The 23399-nt window shown below is 43.5% G+C and overlaps 1 protein-coding gene across 2 annotated transcripts in view; it reads right to left on the bottom strand.

Moving 5' to 3' along the window:
• Positions 1-3337: 3337 nt before the first annotated feature.
• Positions 3338-23399, bottom strand: part of AGBL4 (AGBL carboxypeptidase 4) — a 606247-nt gene continuing 586185 nt past the window's right edge. The window contains exon 3 of one of the 2 annotated variants that reach the window (XR_011203285.1): positions 3338-3398. Coding sequence is in view for 1 of the 2 variants with exons in the window: in XM_069233366.1 (XP_069089467.1) it covers positions 23332-23373 (42 nt within the window). In the remaining variant the exon portion in view is untranslated. Of the gene's footprint in view, positions 3399-23234; positions 23374-23399 lie in introns of those variants that run through there. The other variant, XM_069233366.1, reaches the window with a different exon arrangement.

The raw sequence follows: 23399 nt of genomic DNA, 5'->3' as shown, positions 1-23399 counted from the left end.
TGTGAGGTGAGGTAGTTGAGCTGTATCCAGAGTGGACCCCAAGGAAACAGGGTCTGACATCTGATAAAGGATTTTACGTGGAACAGCATCCTCTGGGCTTGTAGGGATGATGATCGGTGAGACAGATGTTTAAAATCTGACCAGTCCTTTGTGACCATATTGTAGGAACAGTGCGCCGTTATCATGTGTCCCTTGTACTTCACAACTTTCAAAGGTTCAACGTCAAATGGTGGATCTGTCTTTCGCTTCCATTTCTGTTTGACGAGAACCCAGTCACCTCGTCGAACACAATCTCCTGAATTCAACAACGTTGATCAGCATATGTCTTCATCTGATGTTTCTGAATCGTGTCAGTACCATGAACCTTGTCAGGGTTCACTCAGGGATCCACTGTAGTAATTTGGTTCTTACAGCTCTCCCGAACATCAGGGTGGCAGGACTCTTACCAGTGGTAGAGTGAGAGTCGACCGATAGACACAGAGAGCTTGACATAGTGCCTGACTCAGCTCAATTCCCTCCATCAATGCACATTGGATCACTCATTTCAGGGACCCCATAAACTGTTCCAAGACACTGTTGGCTTGAGGCCACAAAGGTGTGCTTTTCTGATGTTTGATATTGAGTATAGTAAGCAACTCCTTACATTCCTTGCTATTGAGCGGTGGACCATTGTCGGACTTGAGGGTGTCTAGTATGCCCTACACTGCAAATATGTTGTCCAGCTATCAATGTCTTTGTCGTGGGTTGTTGATGCCTTTACCTCCAACAGAGGAAAATGGGAATGCTTGTCAATGACCACTATAAAATCGTGCCCATTCGCCATGGGCACAAAGAAGCCTACAACTATTCTTTCCCAAGCATGAGCACGAAGATTGGAAATGGTTATTGGATGCTGGATCACTCTAGGAGACAGGCAGTTGCAGAAATGAAATTCCTTTAGTTCCCTCTCAACCTTCTTGTCCAAGCGACTGAACCACATTCAATCTCTCAAGGGCCTTTTGGTGGCTACAGTGCCACCATGTCCTTCATGAGCAAGTTCAATGACTTGCTGTCTCAAACTCTCAGGTATAACAATCCGAGATCCTCTTAGTACAATTCCTTCTTTAGTGACAGACAGTTCATTTTGAACATTTAAATATGTTTTTAATTTAATATCGGCACTTAGAGGTCGAACACTCTCGCTCCATGATTGTGCTAAAATGATGTTACTAGGGCAAGCATGTCCTTACTGGCATATGTAGTGGTAATAATCTCTTTAATGGACAAAGCCGCAGGTGTGCTAGACTTTTCAATTAAGTTGATGTATTCCTCAGCAGTTTTTTACATTGAGCTGCGTCGCTGTAGGGGTACTTTGATTCTTGCCTGGCTTGTGCATAATTGTATAGTCATACTCTTGTAGATGCAACCCCCACCTTTGAAATCGAGGGGGCATCTTGGCCTTCGGATTTCTGAAAATGGTTTGCAGTGCCTGATAGTCTGTGATGATTGTGAAATGCTTTCCATATAGAAACAAATGAAAATGTTCACAGACCCATACTACGACTAGAGTTTCTTTTTCCGGCTGGCAATAGGCAAGTTCTGTGTCAGACAAGCTCCGACTGGTATACGCCACAATGTGTCTCTGAGCATTTCCATTCATTATGCTGAGCAAGGATTGCTCCCAGTCCCACCAGGCGCACATTAACAGTGATCTCAGGGTGCAGTTTAGGATCAAAGTAAGCAATCTCAGTCACATTTTCAATTGGATTTTTTATACTTTTGAAGATGTGGTTATATTCAGCAGACCATCGGAACTGGACATGTTCTTTTGTCAGTTCTTGCAATAGGGTACTCACTGTGCCAGCGTCACAAATGTACCTTAAACAATAGCTAGCCATGCCTAAGAAGAACCTACCATAGTGTCATCCTTCCATCAGAAAATACATGTCCAAAGAACTTGATTTTTGTTTTGTTTTGTGAATTTCACACTTTTTGGCATTTAATGTGAGATCTGTAAGTAACCAATACACTTGTTTGAGAGCATTATCATGCTTATTCAGTGTTGTGCCAAATACCAGTATACCATCACAGTAATTGAAGGCATGTGTAACAGGTTGAATAATTTCATGTATAACATCTTGGAATATTTCTGCAGCAGATGACACTCCAAAGTTCAATCTTGTGTATCTGAACAGACCAACATGAGTTGGAAAAGTGGTAATGTACCTGCAGTTCTCTTCCAGTTTGAGTTGATGGTATCCCTTATTCAGGTCAACACGGGAGAACACTTTGGCTCTATTCAGCTGCATGATCATATCCACAACGTGAGGATCAGGATGTCTTTCTCTCTCGACTGCTTTGCTGGCTTGGTGCATATCCATGCAGATGCACACTGCAGCTTCACTGTCCTTTTTTGGCACTACAATTATGGGCAACACCCATGGTATCGGACCACTAGAGTGCTGAATAATGTTGTGTTTTAGCAAGGCTTCTCATTCCCTCGCGACTGCTTCTTGTAATGCTATTCTGTGATGTTGCTATGCAACAGGCGGGATGCCCTCATTAATGTGAATTTGCACCTTCATTGTTTTGAGCCTTCCTAGGTCATGAAACAGTAATGGGAACTGACTCACAATTTCAGATTGTGTACTTGGGTTGTAAGTGATAGATTTAAGTCCAAGGTCAGCTGCAGTTGTAAAGTTAAGCAGTCATGCACTGGATGGAGTACCTTGAAGAACGTGAATTTGGGCCTGCACTGACGTCTTCTTATGCTGCAAGGTCACAGTGAATGATCCTTGACTGGTAATGTCCATATGAGTTCTTTTGTTTCTCCAACTCACTTACATTTGTCATCCATTTGTCTTCTTTGCAAGCGGCAAGGTCCACTTGTACATGTCTCTCCCTTTTGTCTATGATCATTGCACATTCACCCTCTTCACTGTTGCTCAATGGTGATGTCAAGGAACTGTTCCAGGAGGAATTGGATGATGACTGACTTTGTTTAGTTTCTACCTGTCACACTTGAGGTTGCTTTTTGTCTTTGTGGATGTGGAGAGAATGCTTCTGGACGCTTCTGGAGTTCATTTTCTCATTTCACCATGGCACAATTGTTTTTTGTGTGCTTTGCAATCCATTATGAAGTGATTCTCCTTTCTAAACGCTTTGTATCTTTTTCTGATAGCTGGAGATTTATGTTCATGTCGAAATGAAAATCCACATAGGAAACACAGTCTTTCTTTCCTTGAAGATGGTGACTTATGGGTGTCTGCTTGCGGCTTGTGTTTCCTCTTAATGGCCAATGCCGATTCACCTTTTGTTGTCCCCACTTCCAACTCATGGCTTGCTGATCTGCCCCTTCCTAGGCTCTGGCAGCCATCAGTTTGTTTTCTAGAATGAGTGTCTCTTGTAACATACGTCTTCTAAATGAGAAATGGGAAACAACCGTCAATGACTCTGAGGCACATGGCTTCTTCAATGTTTAATTCAATGGGCAATATTTGATGAGTATTAAAGACACAAAAAGCCACCCAAGAAATTGTTTGTTTGTTCTTTTGTAAGTAATTGTCCACCTGAAGCCTATCTATAGACACACAAAAAATTGTGACGGGATGTCCTCAAACACTCTTCAAAAACCCTGTCTGATGAAGAGCGGGCCTACACTTTATAGTAAAGGAGACATGTCTACCTAACTGCTGAGCCCGTGATATGAACATGTTAAAAAACAGTGTGGATCCTTGAAGAATGCCATGGATTCTCGTAAGGCACGAGGCAGAAAAATGTTGATGGTATAAATGGGGATGGGGTATTGGTTCCCCTAGTCTTCACAATGTTTCTTAGCACCAAGTGATATCTCATTTAAATTAAAAGATAGTTTCAATTTATCACATTGGTTTTTAACATATTCTTATCTTGGATTCAGTAGTTACATAGAAGTGCCTCCTTTACTATAAAGTTTAGGCCCGCTCTTCATCAAACGGGGTTTTTGAAGAGCGAGGGGAGACCTATGATGAAGTATGACACCTGGTGGTGCGTGAGTACATCCCGTCACGATTTTCTGTGTGCCCACATATAAGCCTGAGGTAGACAATTGCTTACAAAGGAACAAACAATTTCTCAGGTTACTTTTGTTGTGCTTAATTTTTATTATAGGAGGCCTGCTCAACCTAGGGGCCCCATTGCCTCCTGCTCCCTACCGGGGAACATATCTAAGGTCCTTGTGGTTTGATCAATGTTTGATGAGCATATCAAGTCTCTCAACAAACACATTTATCGTCTCACTAACTTGTTGTCTTGCTTGACTGAAAATGTACCTTTCAGTCGACATTCGGCATTGGATTGAAATTTGCTACTAATGCTCCTTTTAGCAGATGGAGCAACATTACCTCAGTCTGTGAGCTTTTCTTTATCACTTCTTTTACTCCATCACCTGCAAGATTCTTTAAATATTTGATGATTTTTTTTATAAATTACTTCTTCCAAATATAAGGACTTTCTCAGCCAAACAACTGAAAGCCCTCTGGTCAACTTGCCCTGAACTCTGTAGAGCATTGCTTGACCCATCAAAACGTGCATTCCCGTGCACCCTTTCCAATTTCTAACTGATGCCACAAGTTACCCAGGCACATTCTACCACTGGGTCTGGATTCTTTGTAGTCCTGCCTGGGAGCAGCGAAACCCCATCACCATGCTCTGGGCTTAATAGCAAATTCCCCCTTTATAGCCTTAATGTGTGCTCTCTACTCAGACATCAGCAATACTTCCATGACTTTGTGGTGGATCATACCCCGGACATCATGTTTCTTACTAAAACCTGGCTTCACAAGGCTTTTTTACCTGACCATAGCGGTCCTTCCCCACGGTTACTCCATCTTGAGGAAAGATAGTTGCACCAAATCAGAAGGGGGATTGCTTTCATGTTTAAAAATACACACAAATGTAACATTCAGGAACTGTCTGTTCCAGCCTGTAAAGCAGTCTCCTTTTCAATGGAACTTACCTCTAACTTTACGGTATCCAATGCTTTAATATACTGACCTCACAGGTATGCAGGAAACTGGTGCGCAATGCTGCCCAATCTGCTAGTCCCCCTTATTTGTAAATCACGGGTATGCAGGGAACTGGTGCGCAATGCTGCCCAATCTACTATCCCCCCTTATTTGTAAATTCACTAACTTTATTCCCTCAGGAGACTTGAACCCATAAAGGACAGCTGCTGTAGTTTTATTCAGACACTGATTAAGGACCTTAGAACCTGGAACCTCACACTTATTAACTCCACCCCAACCCAAAATGCAGGCCACTTCCTTGACCCGATCATTTCAAATTTTAAAAAATCTTCTTTACTGCTCCCACGATGCCACTATTGTGGTCAGATCACCATCGTGCAATATCTTTTACCACATGGATAAGATTGGCTCCTCAGAGAATGGAGGGTAGACTACTGCTTAAGACCAGGGCTTGTTTGACGCTGGACACTTTTGTCATCAACCACCAACTTAGGAACACAATGCCTAATCTAGCTGAAGTGGATAAGCTTGATCAGCCCAGACTGGATGCCTAGCTGCAGGATTCACTGGACACCGTCCGGACCACTAAACTTAATTGACCTGCTAGGACCCATCATCCTGCCCCATGGTTTACTGAGTCGCGTTGCGCTGAGAAAACTAGATGCAAAGGTTTAGAGAGAGCCTGAAAGTTCACATATAATGATGACACCAAACTTAAATACAAAAACACACTGAAAAATTGCCCTTGCTTTGCAGAACAACTTTTATTCCAACCAAATCATCACAGCTCAAAACATCCCTAAACACTTTTTAGAGTAGTGCTAGAACTATTGGACCCCAACATTGTTTCCTCCTCTCCCATAGTGTGCCAGTGTCAGTGCAAAGAAGTGGCACTTTTTTTTGTTAAGAAGGTGGAGGACATTCAACTTTCATTGAAAGCGAACAGGCATGTCTTGTCCCAGCTCTGTATCAACTTGACGTCCTCACTTACGAAGTACTCCACCATCCCAGCCACATTGTCTACTCACATTTTTAACACCCTTGCTACTCAGAAACTCAATGCATAGGACACGCCGGATCTACCGCACTTTATATCATTGGTACAATCCATAATATCAGGCTCCTCCAATGACCCTCTTTCTCCAGTGCAACCTACTATTGTGACCCTGACATCCTGGGGATGCTGGTGGATCTTCTTAATTAATCTTTCCAGGTTGGGCACATTCTCCAGCCTTGGAAACATACCATGGTTTGCCCCTTCTAAAGAAACCCAATCTGGATCCTTTGATTTGGTCCAATTATACACCTATCGCTAGGCTTTCCATCATGGAGAAAAACACGTTAACAGACAAATCTCCGCATTTCTAGAGACCCACAATCTGCTTCACCCCTCCCAGTCAGGGTTCAGAGTGGACCATTGTACTGAATCCACACTTTTAGGAGTGACAGAACATCTTAGGGCGCTCCTGGATGAGGGAGAGATGGCAACACTCATTCTACTTGACCTCAGTGATGCCTTCAACACAGTGTCACACACCACACTGTTGAAGAGACTAGTCAGCCTAGGTGTACAAGAAACAGCTTTATCTTGGTTGATGTATTTTCTGAGTGACTGTAAATGTCAGGTCTCCTCAGGGACTGCCTCCTGATCACGACATGCCCTTACATCAGCGGTTCCCCAAGGTTCAGCCCTAAGTCTGATTTTATTCAGCATCTATGCCAGACGCCTTGCTGACCAGGTCAAAAGCTTTGGTATGACCTTACTTTCCTGGGGGGGTGACACAAATCATCTTTTCTGTGTCTTCTGCCCAGGATCATAACTCTGGGGCCTTGAATTCATGTCTGGCTGTTGTGGCTTCACGGATGAATGTGAATTCTTTCTAACTCAACGGTTAAAAGACTGAGGTGCTGGTGCTTTGAAAGAATCAGTCCTTATGGGGCCCATTACACTGGCCTCAAAACCTGGGTACCATTTCCACGCTGGCCCAAAAGGTGAAAAATCTGGGCTTCTGCTGAACAATAAGCTGTCCGTGAAGCCTCAGGTTGCGAAGACAGTTGCTACCTGTTTTGCCACATTGAAATGACTGCAGAAAATCCTCAAGTCTTTCTTTCCCAGCTCAAAGGACTGTCCTTCAAGACTGGACTATGGTAATGACCTTTATTAGGGAGCAGGCAAAGCCCCCATAAGAAGGCTGCAAGTAGTACAAAACTCAGCAGCCAGGATGCTCCACAGACTCCAAACAAGTGGATCAGCCTCCTCTCTTTTGAGGGAGGTGCCTTGACTCAAGGTGGAGAAAAGGATTTGATTCAAAGCCCTATGCTTTGTGCATAGAGCTAGTTCAGGAGCTGGCCCCCAGGACACATACGAAATGGTGAGACCCTATCTTCCGGCTCGCCCTTTATGATCCACTGATCTCTCCTGTTTCATGGTTCCCAGAGTGAAACAGACTCGCACGGCAGGATAATCCTTTGCCTTCCTGGGCCGTAGGCTATGGAACGACCTTCCATTATCCTTGAGAAATTTTGAAAACAATTGAAGACTTGATTGTTCTGCAGTAGTGGGTTTTGTTTGAACCTTATCCATCTTCTAGCACCAGGAAACACAGTGTGGATAGCTGTTTGCGCTTTATAAATTTTAGTAATAATAACAATAATTCCAGAGCATCTATAAAATCATCAAAAGTCTCAATCCATATGGTCCATCTGATGCCAATATTATATTTTTGGGTGGTGTCGAATGGCGACAGAGGTTTCAAAAAAGCAGCTGGTGTGTACTTCTCACCTCTTCCTCCTGCCATTGAGAGCATGTGCTGTTGAGACAGCGTTTGTTGTGCACCTGAACCATTGTGTCCGATGCTGCACTTGTGAGTGTTTGCTTCACTGGTGAGTATATTCCCATTTCTCGTACCTGGTTGTCACTGCGTTCTAGAAATATATCTGGCTGTGACTGTCTATTACATTGTACCTTGTTGGCACTGCCTTTAGTGTTCTTTGTATGAATGATGACTCGTTTTAGTGGCGCAGCACCATATTCTTTCAGCTTGGCCAGGAAGTCTTGGCAGACTTTTCTAACGGTGCTCCCTTGTTAGGCCTTCAACTTCTCTCCTAGGCTTTGTACAGACTGTAGTGGAGTTTGCACTCCACATACGCCCACTGCAGACTTCTTTGCTCCGACTTGGGGTGCATGTGGCACACACAAGCATTTCGCTATTTCTTTGCAAACTCTCTAGGAGACCAATTATTTTTCTTTGGGGTACATATCCTCTACTCGTCACAAGTTGTTGCAACCTCCCAAGCGCGAGAGAATGCACAAGAACATGCCACACACGGAGCTCATAGTTTAATGTCTTCACTCATTAGAGTACAACATTCAACGGACTTCTCTATATCTCACAACCATTAAAGGCCACACCCTAACACCTCCCAGACTGATTGCATAATCCCTTCATTGAGTTCGCACTGGGCCATGGGGTCCAATCACTCATAGGTCTAAGACACTACACACAGCAGCACAGGAGGGCGACTGCTGCTATGAACAACGTGAAGACTAGTGCAAAAAGAATGGCCTGGTACCCTCATTCAAGGGGAAAAAGTGCTAATCCACACTCATTTTTGCCCCACCGCTGGCAGGAGAGAAAACTACATATATTCTGCCTCCAATGTTCATTGTACCATGGAGTGAGGGCTGTGTAGATTGTAACCTTTTTGGTTGCCTTCCCCATAATAAACGTCTCTGGTAGGGAGTGAAAGTATTTTTCTTTCCTTCTTTCTCTTGACTCTGGCCAAGAGATGCACTTACCATGCCCAAGCGAAAGAAGACAAACATTATTCTGAAAACAGTGCTGTGTTTTTAGTGAAAGAAGACGGAGGGGAAGTGGGATACTGTGCAATGGGCCATCTGTAATGTGTTTGTCACTTGTTCTGTAGGTGTCAAAGTAGGGGGGTCCAAACAACCCTCAAATAGTGTACAACTGTGCATACCTATATGACTTTCAAGAAGATTGAGCTGAACACAGCACCATAGCAGTCATGTATTTCATTGCATTTTTAAAGGGTAGCTAAACATAATTGTAAAGTTTAAATCGTTTAGTATGTTTGAAACAGCTGATTACGTAGGAAGGCTGTGAGAAAATATGCCTGCCACTGGAGAGGGCCTGATTAATTTTTTTTAAGTGCGGAAACAACATTGAAAAGTTTGCAGACCATTGCCTCAAAGGGATATCATCAATTATGTGAAAATATATCTTCTCAAAACACGATGCACTTTCTCTTCTTCAAATCCTATTTGTAGATCTCTAAGAGGTACATTGTTTCCATCCGAAATCAGAGCCAACTTAGATCACGCCACAAGGCTCTTTTATAGCTCCTTCTGTGGTCCTCTTCCCTGATTAGTCACATATCAAGAACTTTTATAACGCAAGCAGTCAAAATAAGGAAGGCGCTGGTTATGTTTTTTCAGTATGTGTTACTGCTCTATTTGTTTCCTTGTATTTTAAATTGCTAAATGCCCTCTGCTGATGATTTTTACTTGTCGTTTTACTGTACTCGTGTTTTATTGGACCTGTTTAATAGTTCTTTGTCAGAATAGAAATGAACTTTCTGCATTCACGCATGAATGACTGATTGGGTAAAGAGATTCCCTCAGTATCCTGAAAAGACATGAATGTGAGAGGAATAGTTCCTCCGCCCTTCTCGTGACCGATTAGAACTCCTGCTCCAATCAGCCATCCGATGTGATGGATTTTGCAGTCTTGAAGGGTCTGCGTATGGATAATATTAGAAACGGCCAGGGCGAGCAAGGTTTCTGAAATAAAGACATCCCTAACATTATTGAAAGTAATGAGCTTAGGTAAGCCTTTGCATGCACAACTGAAGAGTGTCTTATGTAGACCCTGAGTTGTGGTGTGTGATCAGTGTGTTTGATGTGGGTGGTTATGACTGGAATGTTGAAAGTTAGCTTACTGCAGGGGGGCTAAGGTGCTGCTGGGGTGTCCTAAGGGTGTGTTGGCTCATGGGTTGTCTTGAGAGAAATTAGATGGTTGTGCTGTGTCATGGAGAGGCGGAGAGAATGTACACGATTTAAATGTTTATATTTGAATTAATTTATATAGCAACTTTTGTAAAAGTGCTAAAGAAAAAAAAAAGACTCTACAATAAAGCAAAACATAGTAAGGCACAGATAAGCAGCAGAACTAAACTCAAGGTGATGGTCTTTTATTCTGGCCACAAACAATGAAGAGCTGGAGAGATGCTTGTAGCAAGAAGAACAGAAAAAAAAGTGGAGACATATAAATTAAAAGCAGAGCATTGATTGGGAGAAGCCAAACCACTGAAACATTTGAACATTAAACATGTGAAATAGGAAGCAAGAGTGAAATGCATACTAACGCAGGACAGTAATGGGGGGAGGAGATGCTAGAGACTTTGGGAAGCAGAAGGAAGAGTTATAGATCTAGGAAGAGCAGCAAGAGATTAAACAGAAAGGCCAACGTATAAGGCGGAGCTGTAGTAAACAGGACAGAGGATGAGAGTAGAGATCAGGACATCAGTAACTCTGAAGGTGAGAAATGAACAAAGTTTGTTGAAACTGTTGTAGCTGGAACTGACAAAAGTGGTAGAGAAAATGTGTTGTGGGGACAAAAGAGGGTAATCAAAAAAAAGGTAAGATGGCAAGTTAAGAAAGGATATGGAAGATGATTTAGCACTATCAGATGGAGAGTAGACAGGAAACAAGAGAATCTCTGTTTTAGAGCGAAACATGCCTCAACAGACAGAGCATGCCAAATCTCAATGTCCATTTTCTTCGGCTGATTGTGGCTTTTTCTAGTCTAGAGGGGAGAGAGACAACATTGTTACTCTGCTATGCAGAAATATTGCTTCGGAGTCTATGGCCCTGAATCTTGAAGTATTTTAGCCACTATATTTGATGAAAATATACAGTAGCAGTATAAAGCACCATCTAGCCAGGGGCGTAGCTATCAGTAGTGCAGCAGGAGCAGCGGCACCAGGGCCCTGAGAGGCCCAATGCACCCCAATCAGTGTTTGCATTTTACTAGAAATCAGGGAATGGGGTAATTCCCTAGTTTACTTTAGGCTCCATGGCATGATTACTATATCACTTTTTGTCAAAACTCATCAAAATTTCCTCTTACTCTCTTCCCCAACACACACTTAGGGGGTTATTACAACTTTGGAGGAGGTGTTAATCCGTCCCAAAAGTGACGGTAAAGTGACGGATATACCACCAGCCGTATTACGAGTCCATTATATCCTATGGAACTCGTAATACGGCTGGTGGTATATCAGTCACTTTACCGTCACTTTTGGGACGGATTAACACCTCCTCCAAAGTTGTAATAACCCCCTTAGGGACAGTCACCTTCCCCAGTGCAATGTGGAGCTGATGTAAAACAACTGAGATGGGTGTTTAGAGGGTCTGTCTGGGAACTAAAACCAACCCTGGCAAAAATCTTCAAACCAGATCCATTGAAATATTCAAACAATGACCTCCTTGCATCCTGTCTTTCTGTTTCCTGTCTCTTACTTTCCCATCTATAAACATGGGATAGATGGAGATACAGGCAGCAGCAGTCGACCTTCAAACACCGGTCTCCAGTGGCTCCGGTCCACTGCTGAAACATCCAGTGGAATAAATGGCCAATCTGGCTCTGGGTGTTTAGGTTCCTCGCCCAGCCCTGACACTGCATAATAAGGTGATTTCATATTGCAACGGACACGAATATAAACTCTTTTGTGGGTGCTGCAGATGATCTATCTACTCAGCGATGTTTTGCTCACCTCGTTTCCTACGGCTGAGGGAGTCACAATAATAGTAATGCTGAACTAACTGCATAGGTGTTCCAGGCAGTATCTGTGATTATGGATGATGTTCAGAAATATGAAATGTATAACACATACTCCCCATCACTGATACTAGCACCACCCACATCCATAGCAATAAAAGATGGTGTTTCTCTATCAGGACACTGGCAAAATGGACAGTCATTAGATAGGAAAATTCATTCTGAGAAATATTATTGACCATACTCCCCACTGAGATAATGCAAGCGCTCCCTAGCCTTAATGATGCCCGCAGTCACTAGCCGCTCAGTCAATTGCACACACCCGGAGTTCATGATGCCTGCAGTTCCTTGCATTGAAAATTATCTCTCAAAAGAGTTCTAATCACCCCAAGTGTTCATGCTGGCTGCAGTGGCATTACACAAAATGATGGGACCCCCTACAGAATATGAGGAGGGGCCCCTCTCACATCTCACATATATTTATTGGTTTCTGGGATGAACGGGGGGCTGCTGGGGGACTGAGGGCTCCCATTCACCACAGGGGCTGCACTCCATGGCAAAAAAAATCACTGATGTAAATATTGGCAGGGTTCACTAGAAAGAAAATGTTTTCTGCACTCCTAAGCATTTGCTTTGACGGCCCTCCTAAAATAAATGATAGCACCAGTAATTAATACAGATTTTAAACCATTAATATATTTTCAGGAATTACCCGCTGGTATCACCTTGGTGTAGAAATTCAGATGATATTTTTTCAAGCACAGTGAATTAATGGAATTAAATCAGACCTTGACCAGTTCTTGCCAGGACTGTTCTCCTGTTCACCCATATCCACCACCTCAAGGTTCTCCTAGGCAGTCCAACACAGTGAAAGCAGAGGGTGATGCTCTCGAGGGTGTGCAGATTTGTCAGCATGATATCACTTGTGTGCCATCTGAAGGCACTCCAGAGATCTGCTGGTTCACCATTGATGATATGCATGAGGAATTTTGAGGGAGACATTGGGGTGGTGAAGCACCTGGAGGGTGGAGATAGCAGGATACCTCTAGAGTGGAGCAGTGCCTGCTATTCACCAGGTATACACCACTGTTCACAGTCACTTTACATGGAACTCTAAGTAAGTGCGTCCCGTGGAAAGTAGTCACACAAGAAAGAAGACATACATTAGGAAGGGGCAGTCTCATCCCACATGTATGATTACTTCATCAAGCACCTGTTGCTCATCCCTGTGTGCCACAATACTTCCTCAGCCAGAAAATCCAGCTGCTTTATGGATTTCTAGTGGAGTCACCTAGCACATATTTGAGAGCTGAGGAAATTGTGGTGGCTTTGGGCTCATGAGAAATAATTGTTTACATCTGTGTTTTGAAAGTCAGCTGTCACATAGACCTCTTACCATACACATACCCTCAGCTTTCAGTCCACCCGTTTCAAGCACTGGCTTTCTCTGATTGATCTTTCAGCCATTACCTTGAGACTCTGCCAATCATGTCTTAGCTTAGTGCTTGTACTGAACTGCATGAGGGACTGCTTAGCAACTATAATCTTCTCTGTCCACTCCTGCTGCCCCCTGCCCAAAGATGACTCTTGTGCCTTCAATACCATCCTCTTTTTATTTCTTTGTCATAAAAAGGTCTGTGGGAAGGGAGCCATCATTATAGTATTTCTTTTTAGGGGCGAGCGCAAAGCACTCCGTCCACTGCTGTAACCTCTCCTTGGGCTTTTAACTACGCTCATGTCACGTCAGTCACTCTCATTGGTTCGTGGGCTTGCCTTTTAAAATCCACTTGCTTTCATTTGTGAAATGCATTCATACATCATGCCTTTTCAGGTGTTTAGCTCACCTACACAGCACCGGTAAACTACTGAAAACATGGGAGGCTTGATGTTTTCAACATGGTTTCCAGACTACTTTATCTTTTATTTTCCACGCAGCGCAACCACGCTGGGGTTTACATAGCACAATCGCGCTCGTTTTTTCAGTTTTCGATTTCAGCGCGATTGCGCTGCATTTTACATAGCGTGATGGTGCTGCATTTTTTTCTTTTAATTGGTGTGGCAAGAAAAGTCCGGTTAGGAGTTTACAACGCTAATAGCTCTAACTCGAGCAAATGCGATACCCGATGCATTGCATATGCTTGGTTTTCTATGTCATAGATACTAAAGAAGGACAACAATAAACGGTCCCTTGCCATAGGGCCTTTATTTGAAATGGAAACAAAATCGGGACTGTATCAGAGAAAGGGAGTGATCAGTAAGTCTTTCCTGCCTGGCTTTAGAGTGCTTAAGTTGCATGTTGAAGCACATTAAACTCGGATATATTGGCTTGCAAAAGCTTGTAACTTAAAGTGGGCTCTTTGTTCTTGGGTGGAATGCTCCAGGTTTTGATATATTCCTGAAGGGGTTCTTTGTCTTTGCGAGGTGGGTCACTATAAAGAGGTACAAGGCTTTATTTAACTCTATCTAGGCACATTCTTCCATCACCTGTACTTTTTATAGGAATTATAAGGACATAAGCTATTTTCTAGTTTCTTTTCAAAACGAGGCGGTTTGTGTGATATATATTCTCTCCTCCCTTTCGCCTGTTACTTTATCAGTGGAGTCTGTTACTGGAGGGATCATTGAATTATGATGAGGAGAGGGTGACGCTTCCACTTGTGAGATGAGGTATCGGACAGATACTGATCGGTACTGAAAAAGTCACAGGCATTACCTCTCCTGGCACTCCACTTATGACGGTCATTATTTTTATCAGGGGAATATATCAGAAGGACACTGTTATTCCACTGTATAAAAATGTAACACCTGTTTCCCAGTGCTACAAATGGGGCATAACACCTGAAAGGCACCGATCTGGGAGAATACTTTCGGATAATAGAAGAAATGTTTACATTGAGAAAGGATAAATGTAGAACTGTTTTTTGTAAGTAACATAGGAACATAACCCCAAATGTGCCTTTTGGAAACACTTGTGCAAAATTCTTGGCTGGGATACGGGATTTCAAACCCCAATACTCACCTTAAAGTGTGAATGTTTCCAGTACAACTGTTCACCCGGTATGCCTGGGACTGATTGAAACTCCAACATAGCTAACGTTTTACTATCAAACGTTCCAGTGTTGAGATTTATGATTAAGAGACTTGCCCAAGATCACAAGGCAAGGATAACCTGCAAGGCGTTGCAACTGAATTCATGTTACATCTCACCCCAAGGGCAGTGCCCTGAAAGCTGCACTACGCTTCTTACTGTGAAGAGAGTATTAATTTCTTTCTCATCTTATTCATTTTACCGGTATAGTGTGAAAGGGGTTATATGAAATAAAATCGCTGTTGCAGTTAAATTCCATCACGGCAGCTAGGTACATTGCAAATGTTCAGAAGGAGAGAACATTTTATGAAGTCCGGTTTCCTCCTAATCTATTTTAATGGCAAAATTTGCTGTGGTAAGACAGAGCGTTATTGAATCATGAAAGCAGAGGACCGCTCAGCCTTTGGCGGAACAAGCGGCCTCAGCCACGTGCACTCAGCCTTTGTGCAGAAGTCTGTTCTCCTGTCCTAAGGTTCGCATTTGCTGCCAGAAAGCAGGGGGTGTGAAGGCAGACTGGCTAGGCTGAATTGTAGACCATGCGTTGACCAATTTGCTCCATTCACACAATAAAAAACACCCCAAGGATTGCTGAAATTTTAATTTCCCGCCTTTGCACTTCTTGTAAAAAATAATTTATTAAGAATGATCATAGATGCATGACCCAACATCCAGTTTCTCTGAAGAACATCCCTAACTTCGGGGGTATGCATACAAAGGAAGTGGGGCTAACCACTCCAACATTGAAGGGGGGGAGAGGGGGTGGTAATGGAAGGGGTTATAACATTAGGATCCTGGAGGGGTTGATTAAGTTTTAATAGACCTTCACAAATGAACACATTCATTAAACTGCATTTTCTGGGGGTTCAAGCGATGCTCTGCAGCTCAGGAAGACCCCCAGCACTCAGGGAACTGCACCCAACTCAAGGGCTTGGCCTTTATGTATGTGACGTGTGCTGAAAGAATGATCGGTTCCGCAGTTCGTGAGTGATTCCCCGGGTGGTGGTTATTTCCAGGTCTGGATGATCAACCTTGATGCCTCTCTGGTACAATTAGAAGCAACAAAACTACCAAACAAGGAATGGGTATTTATGAATCTATGTGGCACATTTTTAGAGCACACCTACCCAAAGGCAGTGGAGTGCTGTAGAAGAGGAAACTGACCGTCCCTCTCCATAAACCTCGACTCAAGTAATGAAGAAAGACGCCTATTCCTCTGGCTAGCCCTGTCCCATCACCCCTCAACTGAAGAGTGGGTGCACTCATAAGACAGAATGGTCCATGCTCACTGCACAAATGTGTAGCCAAAAACGCAGAGATGCCAGGATCTTCCACGGAGTAACACATATAATTATCATGGTTTGTCAGGGAACACTTAAACAGGATGAACAGCTTGAAAAGTTAAGGACCGTTGTGACACACTAAAAGAGTGAGTCTCCATGCCTCCTACAAGCCAGCAAGCTTTTGGGAGCAGAGAATGAACACCAACAACCTTCTTTGCTCATCTATAGGTCCTTCCTTCCTCAGGAGGCCGAAGGTGCTCACAAACCTGAGATTTTGTGGGGCTGAAGGTGATCAGATGGGGAGAAAAGGTGTCACTTCTGTCCACGCTTCATAAAAACCTGATGTGTGGACTTCAGCGCACGGCCTTTTCTGTCTGCCAAAGTCATAATGACCCCCAAATTGTTATTTCTCTCTGCTGAGTGGGTTAACAGATGATAATTGCCCACCCAGCAATTATAAATCAAACCAAAGGTGCATAATAACGTGGAATATTGGCCAGCCAAAAGTTGGCAATAATGGCCATCAAACCGAATACCTTATATGCCTGGGTCTGTGTTGTAGGTCGGCACTGCAACAAGGGCCCTCACAGTTCGTTTTATGGAATAGCATGATTTTTGCCTGAATGCACTTTGATAAACACATTTTATGGGTATGTTACACAGTGTTGTTGCCGTCTTAGTCTAGGATGCGAATAGGCCCTGTAATACTTTTTTTGTCATTCTACAGAGAGCTTATGGCTCTAAAAGGTATTTGAATGAAGTCCTACAGCAGTAATTAATGCCTGCCTCCGGAGCCTTCTGATTGGCAGAGACAACCTCAGCATTCTATATGCAATGAACATAAATATATTATTGTATGATATTGCACGACTTGAGCCATGTTGTTTACCTTTCACATAGATTTATGCTTAGATAGATTTGTGCCTTAAACAACGCTTGTTTATATTCGCAAAGATTATAGAAAATCTCCAAGGGGTTTAAGAACACGAACGCGCAGAATGTATTTAAAGAGCTGTGTTATAGCTTTTCGTGCGTCCAAACGTCCCTCTCGCTAAGCTGCAGGAAGCTGCTCTGAGAGACATGCACTGCTCATTTTGTTGCTTCGCGAGAGCAGCAATTTTTCACACTAAATTACAGAACTTGAAATTAGCTTTGTGGGAAAGTATTGTAGGTTTACAAGCTATGCCTTCATAACACGTGGATAGCCCACAGTCCCATGGCATGCCACGCCGCGAGAGCATGACGAGTTTTCACTGGAAATCAGAAACAATTTCATACTTGTGAAGGAATCTAAATTGCTTTCAAGGATCTGCGGTAGACGAATGCCTCGGAGCTGCTCCACACTGCAGTATATTTATCCTGCGTTCTTTTCGATTTCTAACAGTAATGATTCTCAGACACATCGAATCCAGCACGAAGCTTCCAGATCAGAGAAACGTACCTCGTCTCAACATGACTGCAGCCATGTAACGGCATCACTGCAGCTGTCTCAGAATCACTACAGCCATGCCCCAGCATCACTGAAGCCATGCCTCAGCATCCCTGCAGCCATACCACAGCATCGATGAGGCCATGCCCCAGCATCACTGAAGCCATGCCTCAGCATCCCTGCAGCCATACCACAGCATCGATGCAGCCATGCCCCAGCATCACTGAAGCCATGCCTCAGCATCCCTGCAGCCATACCACAGCATCGATGCAGCCATACCACAACATCGATGCAGCCATGCCCCAGCATCACTGAAGCCATGCCTCAGCATCCCTACAGCCATACCACAGCATCGATGCAGCCATGCCCCAGCATCACTGAAGCCATGCCTCAGCATCCCTGCAGCCATACCACAGCATCGATGCAGCCATGCCCCAGCATCACTGCAGCCATGCCTCAGCATCCCTGCAGCCATACCACAGCATCACTGAAGCCATGCCTCAGCATCCCTACAGCCACAGCACAGCATCGGCTGCAGCCATAGCACAGCATCGCTGCAGCCATGCCTCAGCATCGGCTGCAGCGATACCACAGCATCGCTGCAGTCATGCCTCAGCATCAATACAGCCATGCCTCAGCATCACTGCAGCCATAGCACAGCTTCGCTGCAGCCATGCCTCAGCATCACTGCAGCTGTCTCAGAATCACTGCAGCTATGCCCCAGCACCACTGAAGCCATGTTTCAGCATCACTGCAGCCATACCACAGAATCACTTCAACTATGTTTCAGTATCACTGCACCCATGCCTCAGCATCACTACCGCCACACCACAGCATCACTACAGCCACACCACAGCATCATTGCAACCATGTCCCTGCATCACTGCAGCCATGCTTTAGCAGCACTGCAGCCATACCACAGCATCGCTGCAGCCATGCCTCAGCATCACTGCAGCTATACATCGGCATCACTGCAGCCATGTCTCAGCATAACACTATTGTGTGCACTGAACTACACAGTTAAGCTGTTGTGCTGTTGCATATCATTGTTTGACTTTGCTATGGGTTGTGTATTGTAGCATTACACTACGTTGGCTATGTCACAACATAACCCTTCTGTGTGTCCTAGGGTATGATGTGTTGCAATTTCTAATTGAATTTGGTCAAGTTGTTGGGCTGTTGTGCTGTGGTACACCTTTGTTTGAATTTGTTAAGGGCTGTGTATTATAGAATTACACGATGTTACATTATGTTGTGTTTCATTGTGTTACCCCTTTGCTTTATTGTGCTATATCACTTTGTGACTGGTGTGCTTTGGATTTGTATGTATTGCGATACTGTGTTTTACTGTTGTGGGTTTTGTGTAACTTTTCCTGTGAACTATTGTGTGGTGCTGTGTTCGACGTCAAGTTTTGTAGAATGTGTATAATACGTATTTTGCACACAGCTGATGGATAAGATCTCTTCTAGCAATCTTGCCTTTAATCTAAGGTCCTGGGTGATGCTAGATATGAGCAAGAAACATGGCTTACTGAGGTAACCCTCTCCGACATTATCAGCAGTAATTTGAGGTCATCAGAAGCAATTTTTAACAAGCATTTGTAATGCAATGGGTCTCACATTTGCTCGAGTTAGAGCTATTAGCGGTGTAAAGTCCTAACCGGATGTTTCTTGCCACACAAATTGAAAGAAAAAAACAAGCGCCATTGCGCTATGTAAAATGCAGCGCTGAAATTGAAAACCCAAAAAACGAGCACGATCACCCTATGTAAAACCCAGGACGATCGCACTGCATGAAAAATAAAAACATAAAGTAGTCCGGAAACCATGCTGAAAACATGGAGCTTCGTATGTTTTCAGTAGTTGGCTGGTGCGCTCCAGAAGGGCTAAACACCGGAAAAGGCATGACGTATGCATGCCTTTCACTATTGAAATCAAGCGGATTTTAAAAGGCAAGCCCTCGAACCAATGAAAGCGACAGGCGTGACATAGGCATGGTTAAAAGCCCAAAGAGATATTACGACAGGGACGGTGCACTTGTGCGCTTGACCCTAAAAACAAACTATATTTAAGATATGTTCAGATGTTGGCAGTTGCTGGCCTGCTGAGATGGTGCACAACATTAAACTGACGATGAGACATGAAAAAATACTAAATTCAAAATAGACACTCAGAATTTTCAGACAGCATGCTCTTGCGCAAATGTAATGGAGTATTCTGTCCACCAAATCCTCTGCCCACCTGCGTCATTCACTTTCAGGCAGAAAGTAACTGCAAGTTTTCCGTCAACAGGGCCCTCTTTGGTTCAGTCAACAGAATGTTTCCTCAGATAACCCTCAGAGGAAGGGCCCTAAGAGGGAGGCCTTTACACAATCTATTCTATTTTTAGGTGGACTAAGTGAAGTGTTTTTTTTTCTGTCTGTCACTGCCAGGAAAAACCTGGCAGTAAGGGACAGAAAAAAAAACATCTGTGATGCCCACATCCTGGGAGAAAATGCCCAGGGGAGTGTGGTGGCCATCAGCTTTTTGCTTTTCAAAAACACACTATAGTTGTTTTTTGTAAAACAAAATAAAATTGTGAAAACTTTGACAGCCAGCCATCATGACTGACAGAACTGTCCATCAAACTTCTACATTGATAGGAACCGCCAGGACATTGGCTTCTATCAATGTAGAGAACTATCTGCAAGGCTGGCTGACAACTCTAAATGTGGTAGACAGAGGTCCCTCGGGATAGCAGAGGTGTTACCCACTACCATTTTGATGGTGTAAATTCCGTTTGTCAAACTATAAAGCAAGTTCTAAATCACAGAGTGGGTGGACTAAATGAAGGATCGTCAGAATTACAGGGCAAGAATTTAGATATGGTCAGCGAGGTTGTAGGATAATATAAAGGTATCACTTTATAAATACCCTATAGAGATTCAAAATGAATCGCTCCATTAATGAACCAAATGGCTCAATTTACAAGGAAAGTCAGAAATCCCAGGTCTAGGGCTGGTTACCTAATGTGAAAGTTACCTACGAGTTGTTGAATGTATTCTGGCTGTTTTCCTTAACCATATGTGTGCAGAGTCTCTTTTTTGCAGAGTTTCCACACGTGTAGGATTAGGGAAATAGTGCTATTCTGCAGTTTTTATTTTATTCCTCTTATTTCTTAACTAAAAGATCCTTATATGTAAAATGAGACCATCAAAGCCCTTTGGCACACGTTCTTCATAACTTACAATTGGATCATTTAGATGTAAGTTTAAAAGTGAAGGTAGGTGCTGGCAATGCATTAGAAATCCTTTTACTAGTTTTATTAGGTGTGTTAATAGTACAAGGCCCTGTAAAACAGAAGCATGAACTCCCAAGCCTGTGCATGGGCGTTTGGAGGTATCTCTGGGCTGGACATATCATGGCCTTCCAGGGAATTTGATGAGGATGGCCATTTGGTACTGCCCTCAGGAACTTGTTGTTGGAGCTAGACATTGGTTGGCTATGCCCATACGTATGATATGTACAGCAATTATACATCTGTGCCCCTATCTTAAATTTCTGCTTTGGTGCAAAGCCAAGCAATGAGCATGTTTTTAAGATACTGCACAGTCTAAGCACCTGAACTTCCCAAAGAAATTCTCTTAGTGAATGAGTTGCAGACAGCACAGCTCAGAAACAGGGAGAAGCAGCAACTGATCCATGTTTCCTAGATGTGTTCCACGTATGTTCTGTTCATATTTTAGTATTTAGGCACAGCAAACAACTCTGTTTGTGTCATGTTTGATATTGAGAAAACTTTGCTTTGTCAATTTCTGTCACACAAGCAAAATATAAATCTGGCCATATTTTTCTTTAGCTAGTACACAATTTCTGTAATGTGCACCGTGTGCGCTACAAGACTGCATACAACTAGTAAAAAATCACCTTCCTTACAACTAAACCGGATGCTAACATCTAGAAGAGACACTGAAAGATATCTTTAGTGTTTACTGCAATCATCAGTTCAACAAAGGTATGTTTAAAATTCACGAAATGCTGTCACAAAAATAAAGCACTCCCCTGCTATTTGGAATTGATGATGAAGCAATGTGCAGTTCTATTTTACAGCCAATGTGCTAATGAGTTTTAACCGCTGTAAACTGTCATTAAGTACACTACTGGGATTGTTTCTAAGCACTTAAAAAGCAACTTAAAGAAGCTGTCAGATACTGTAAACAATAAAAAATATATATAGTCATCAAATGAAATGAACTTTAACACAGACATTACTTGTGTTACATACATAATATGCATATAATTTGGTGGAAATTAAACAAACAGTCCCAATTTCTGAATAAAATAGTAAATTCTGAGGAGATGCCACTAGCAGAATTTTCTTCAAGAAAATATTAGTGTGGTGGAGGTTCCATAATGGAATATCATTCACAAAAATATAAAATTACATAATCATTGTGTCCTAGTTGACACTGACAAAAATATTGAATGATATAAATATTGTATCCTAAATATTGTTGATGAAAATATCGAATTATATAAATATTGTAGCTTAAATTATGGCCCTCATTATGAAGCCACGGGTGCCGAAGTACCGCTAGTGCTGGTGGTCCTAAGACTGCCCCTTCACGACTGATCTCTGACTTCCGCCCGAAATCGGGTTGAATTCCGAGATCAGTTGTGCTGGCGGTCGGCGGTGCCGAGGCTCTACCGCCACCGATGCTGCCACGCCAAAAAGAGGCCGCACACCGTATTACAACCTGTAATACGGTGTGGCGGTGTCCAGATGGTAAGGAGCTGCCGGCGGTGGAAGCGCCAGGACCCGTCCCCTCCCAGACGACCTCATCGACAAACGAGGTAAGTGGATTGTCCGACAGGGGAGGCGGGTGTGCATGTGTGTGTGAATGTTGTGAATGCGGGGGAAGTGTTTGTGGGTGCGTGTCTGCGTGTGTGAGTGATTGTGTGTGGACGGGGGAGTGAGTGTGTGAGTGGATCGGGAGAGCGGGTGTATGCAGTGCAGGGGGTGTGTGAATGTATGTATGCGCATGGGTGAGTGAATGCGTGCGTGTGTGGAGTGTTTGTGTTTGTCAGTGTGAATGGGTGTGTATGTCGCATGTGCGTGGGTGAGTGGGGGTGTGTTTGTGTGTAGAAGTGTGTGAGCGCATGTGTGCGGGTATGTGGACATGTGTGCAAGTGTATTCTGGCGACAGGCATGTTTATTCCTGTCACAAGGTTGTAAGACCGCCAGAAAATGTTGGTGGTCTCCCGCCTCCTGATACCACTAGCGGTATCACACCATTTGCCGTGCTGGAGGTGCTCTCCTCCAGCCTGGCGGAATGTGATAATTTGGCCTGACAGGTGGAGGCTAGGCGGTTTGGCTTTGGCCAAACCGCCACACTCCTAATTTGGCGGTATTCACTGCCAGCCCATCGGCGGTGACACTGCCACAGCGGTCCTGACAGTCTTCGGTCCACCAGGGGCATGATGAGGGCCATAGTTTGCAAAAATATCCTCTCAGTGAGAACAGATGTTTTATTAAAACTCAACTGTGGCAATATTGTTTGTAAACGATGATTAGGTCACAATAATCTTTCAGGCCAAATTTATTACACAATATTCGGGAACCATATCGAGGAGGAAGTGATTCATCTGACAGGTTTTTAACTCAAGTGAGAATCCCCCTCTTGAAAATGGAGGACTCCTACTGTGTAAACTCTACCCTCAATTCTAGGTCGCTTTCTCCTCAAATACTAGTCCCTTCTGTAAATTTTTAAAACATTTCTGATGTGCAGCAGTCTGGACAGGCAGCAGTCTGGAAAACAGAAACAATTGCATTAG

This window comes from Pleurodeles waltl, chromosome 4_2, assembly GCF_031143425.1.
Source record: "Pleurodeles waltl isolate 20211129_DDA chromosome 4_2, aPleWal1.hap1.20221129, whole genome shotgun sequence".
In the NCBI taxonomy this organism is placed as follows: domain Eukaryota; kingdom Metazoa; phylum Chordata; class Amphibia; order Caudata; family Salamandridae; genus Pleurodeles; species Pleurodeles waltl.
Note: the sequence above shows the minus strand (reverse complement) of the source record. Positions and strands in the feature narration are given on the sequence as shown.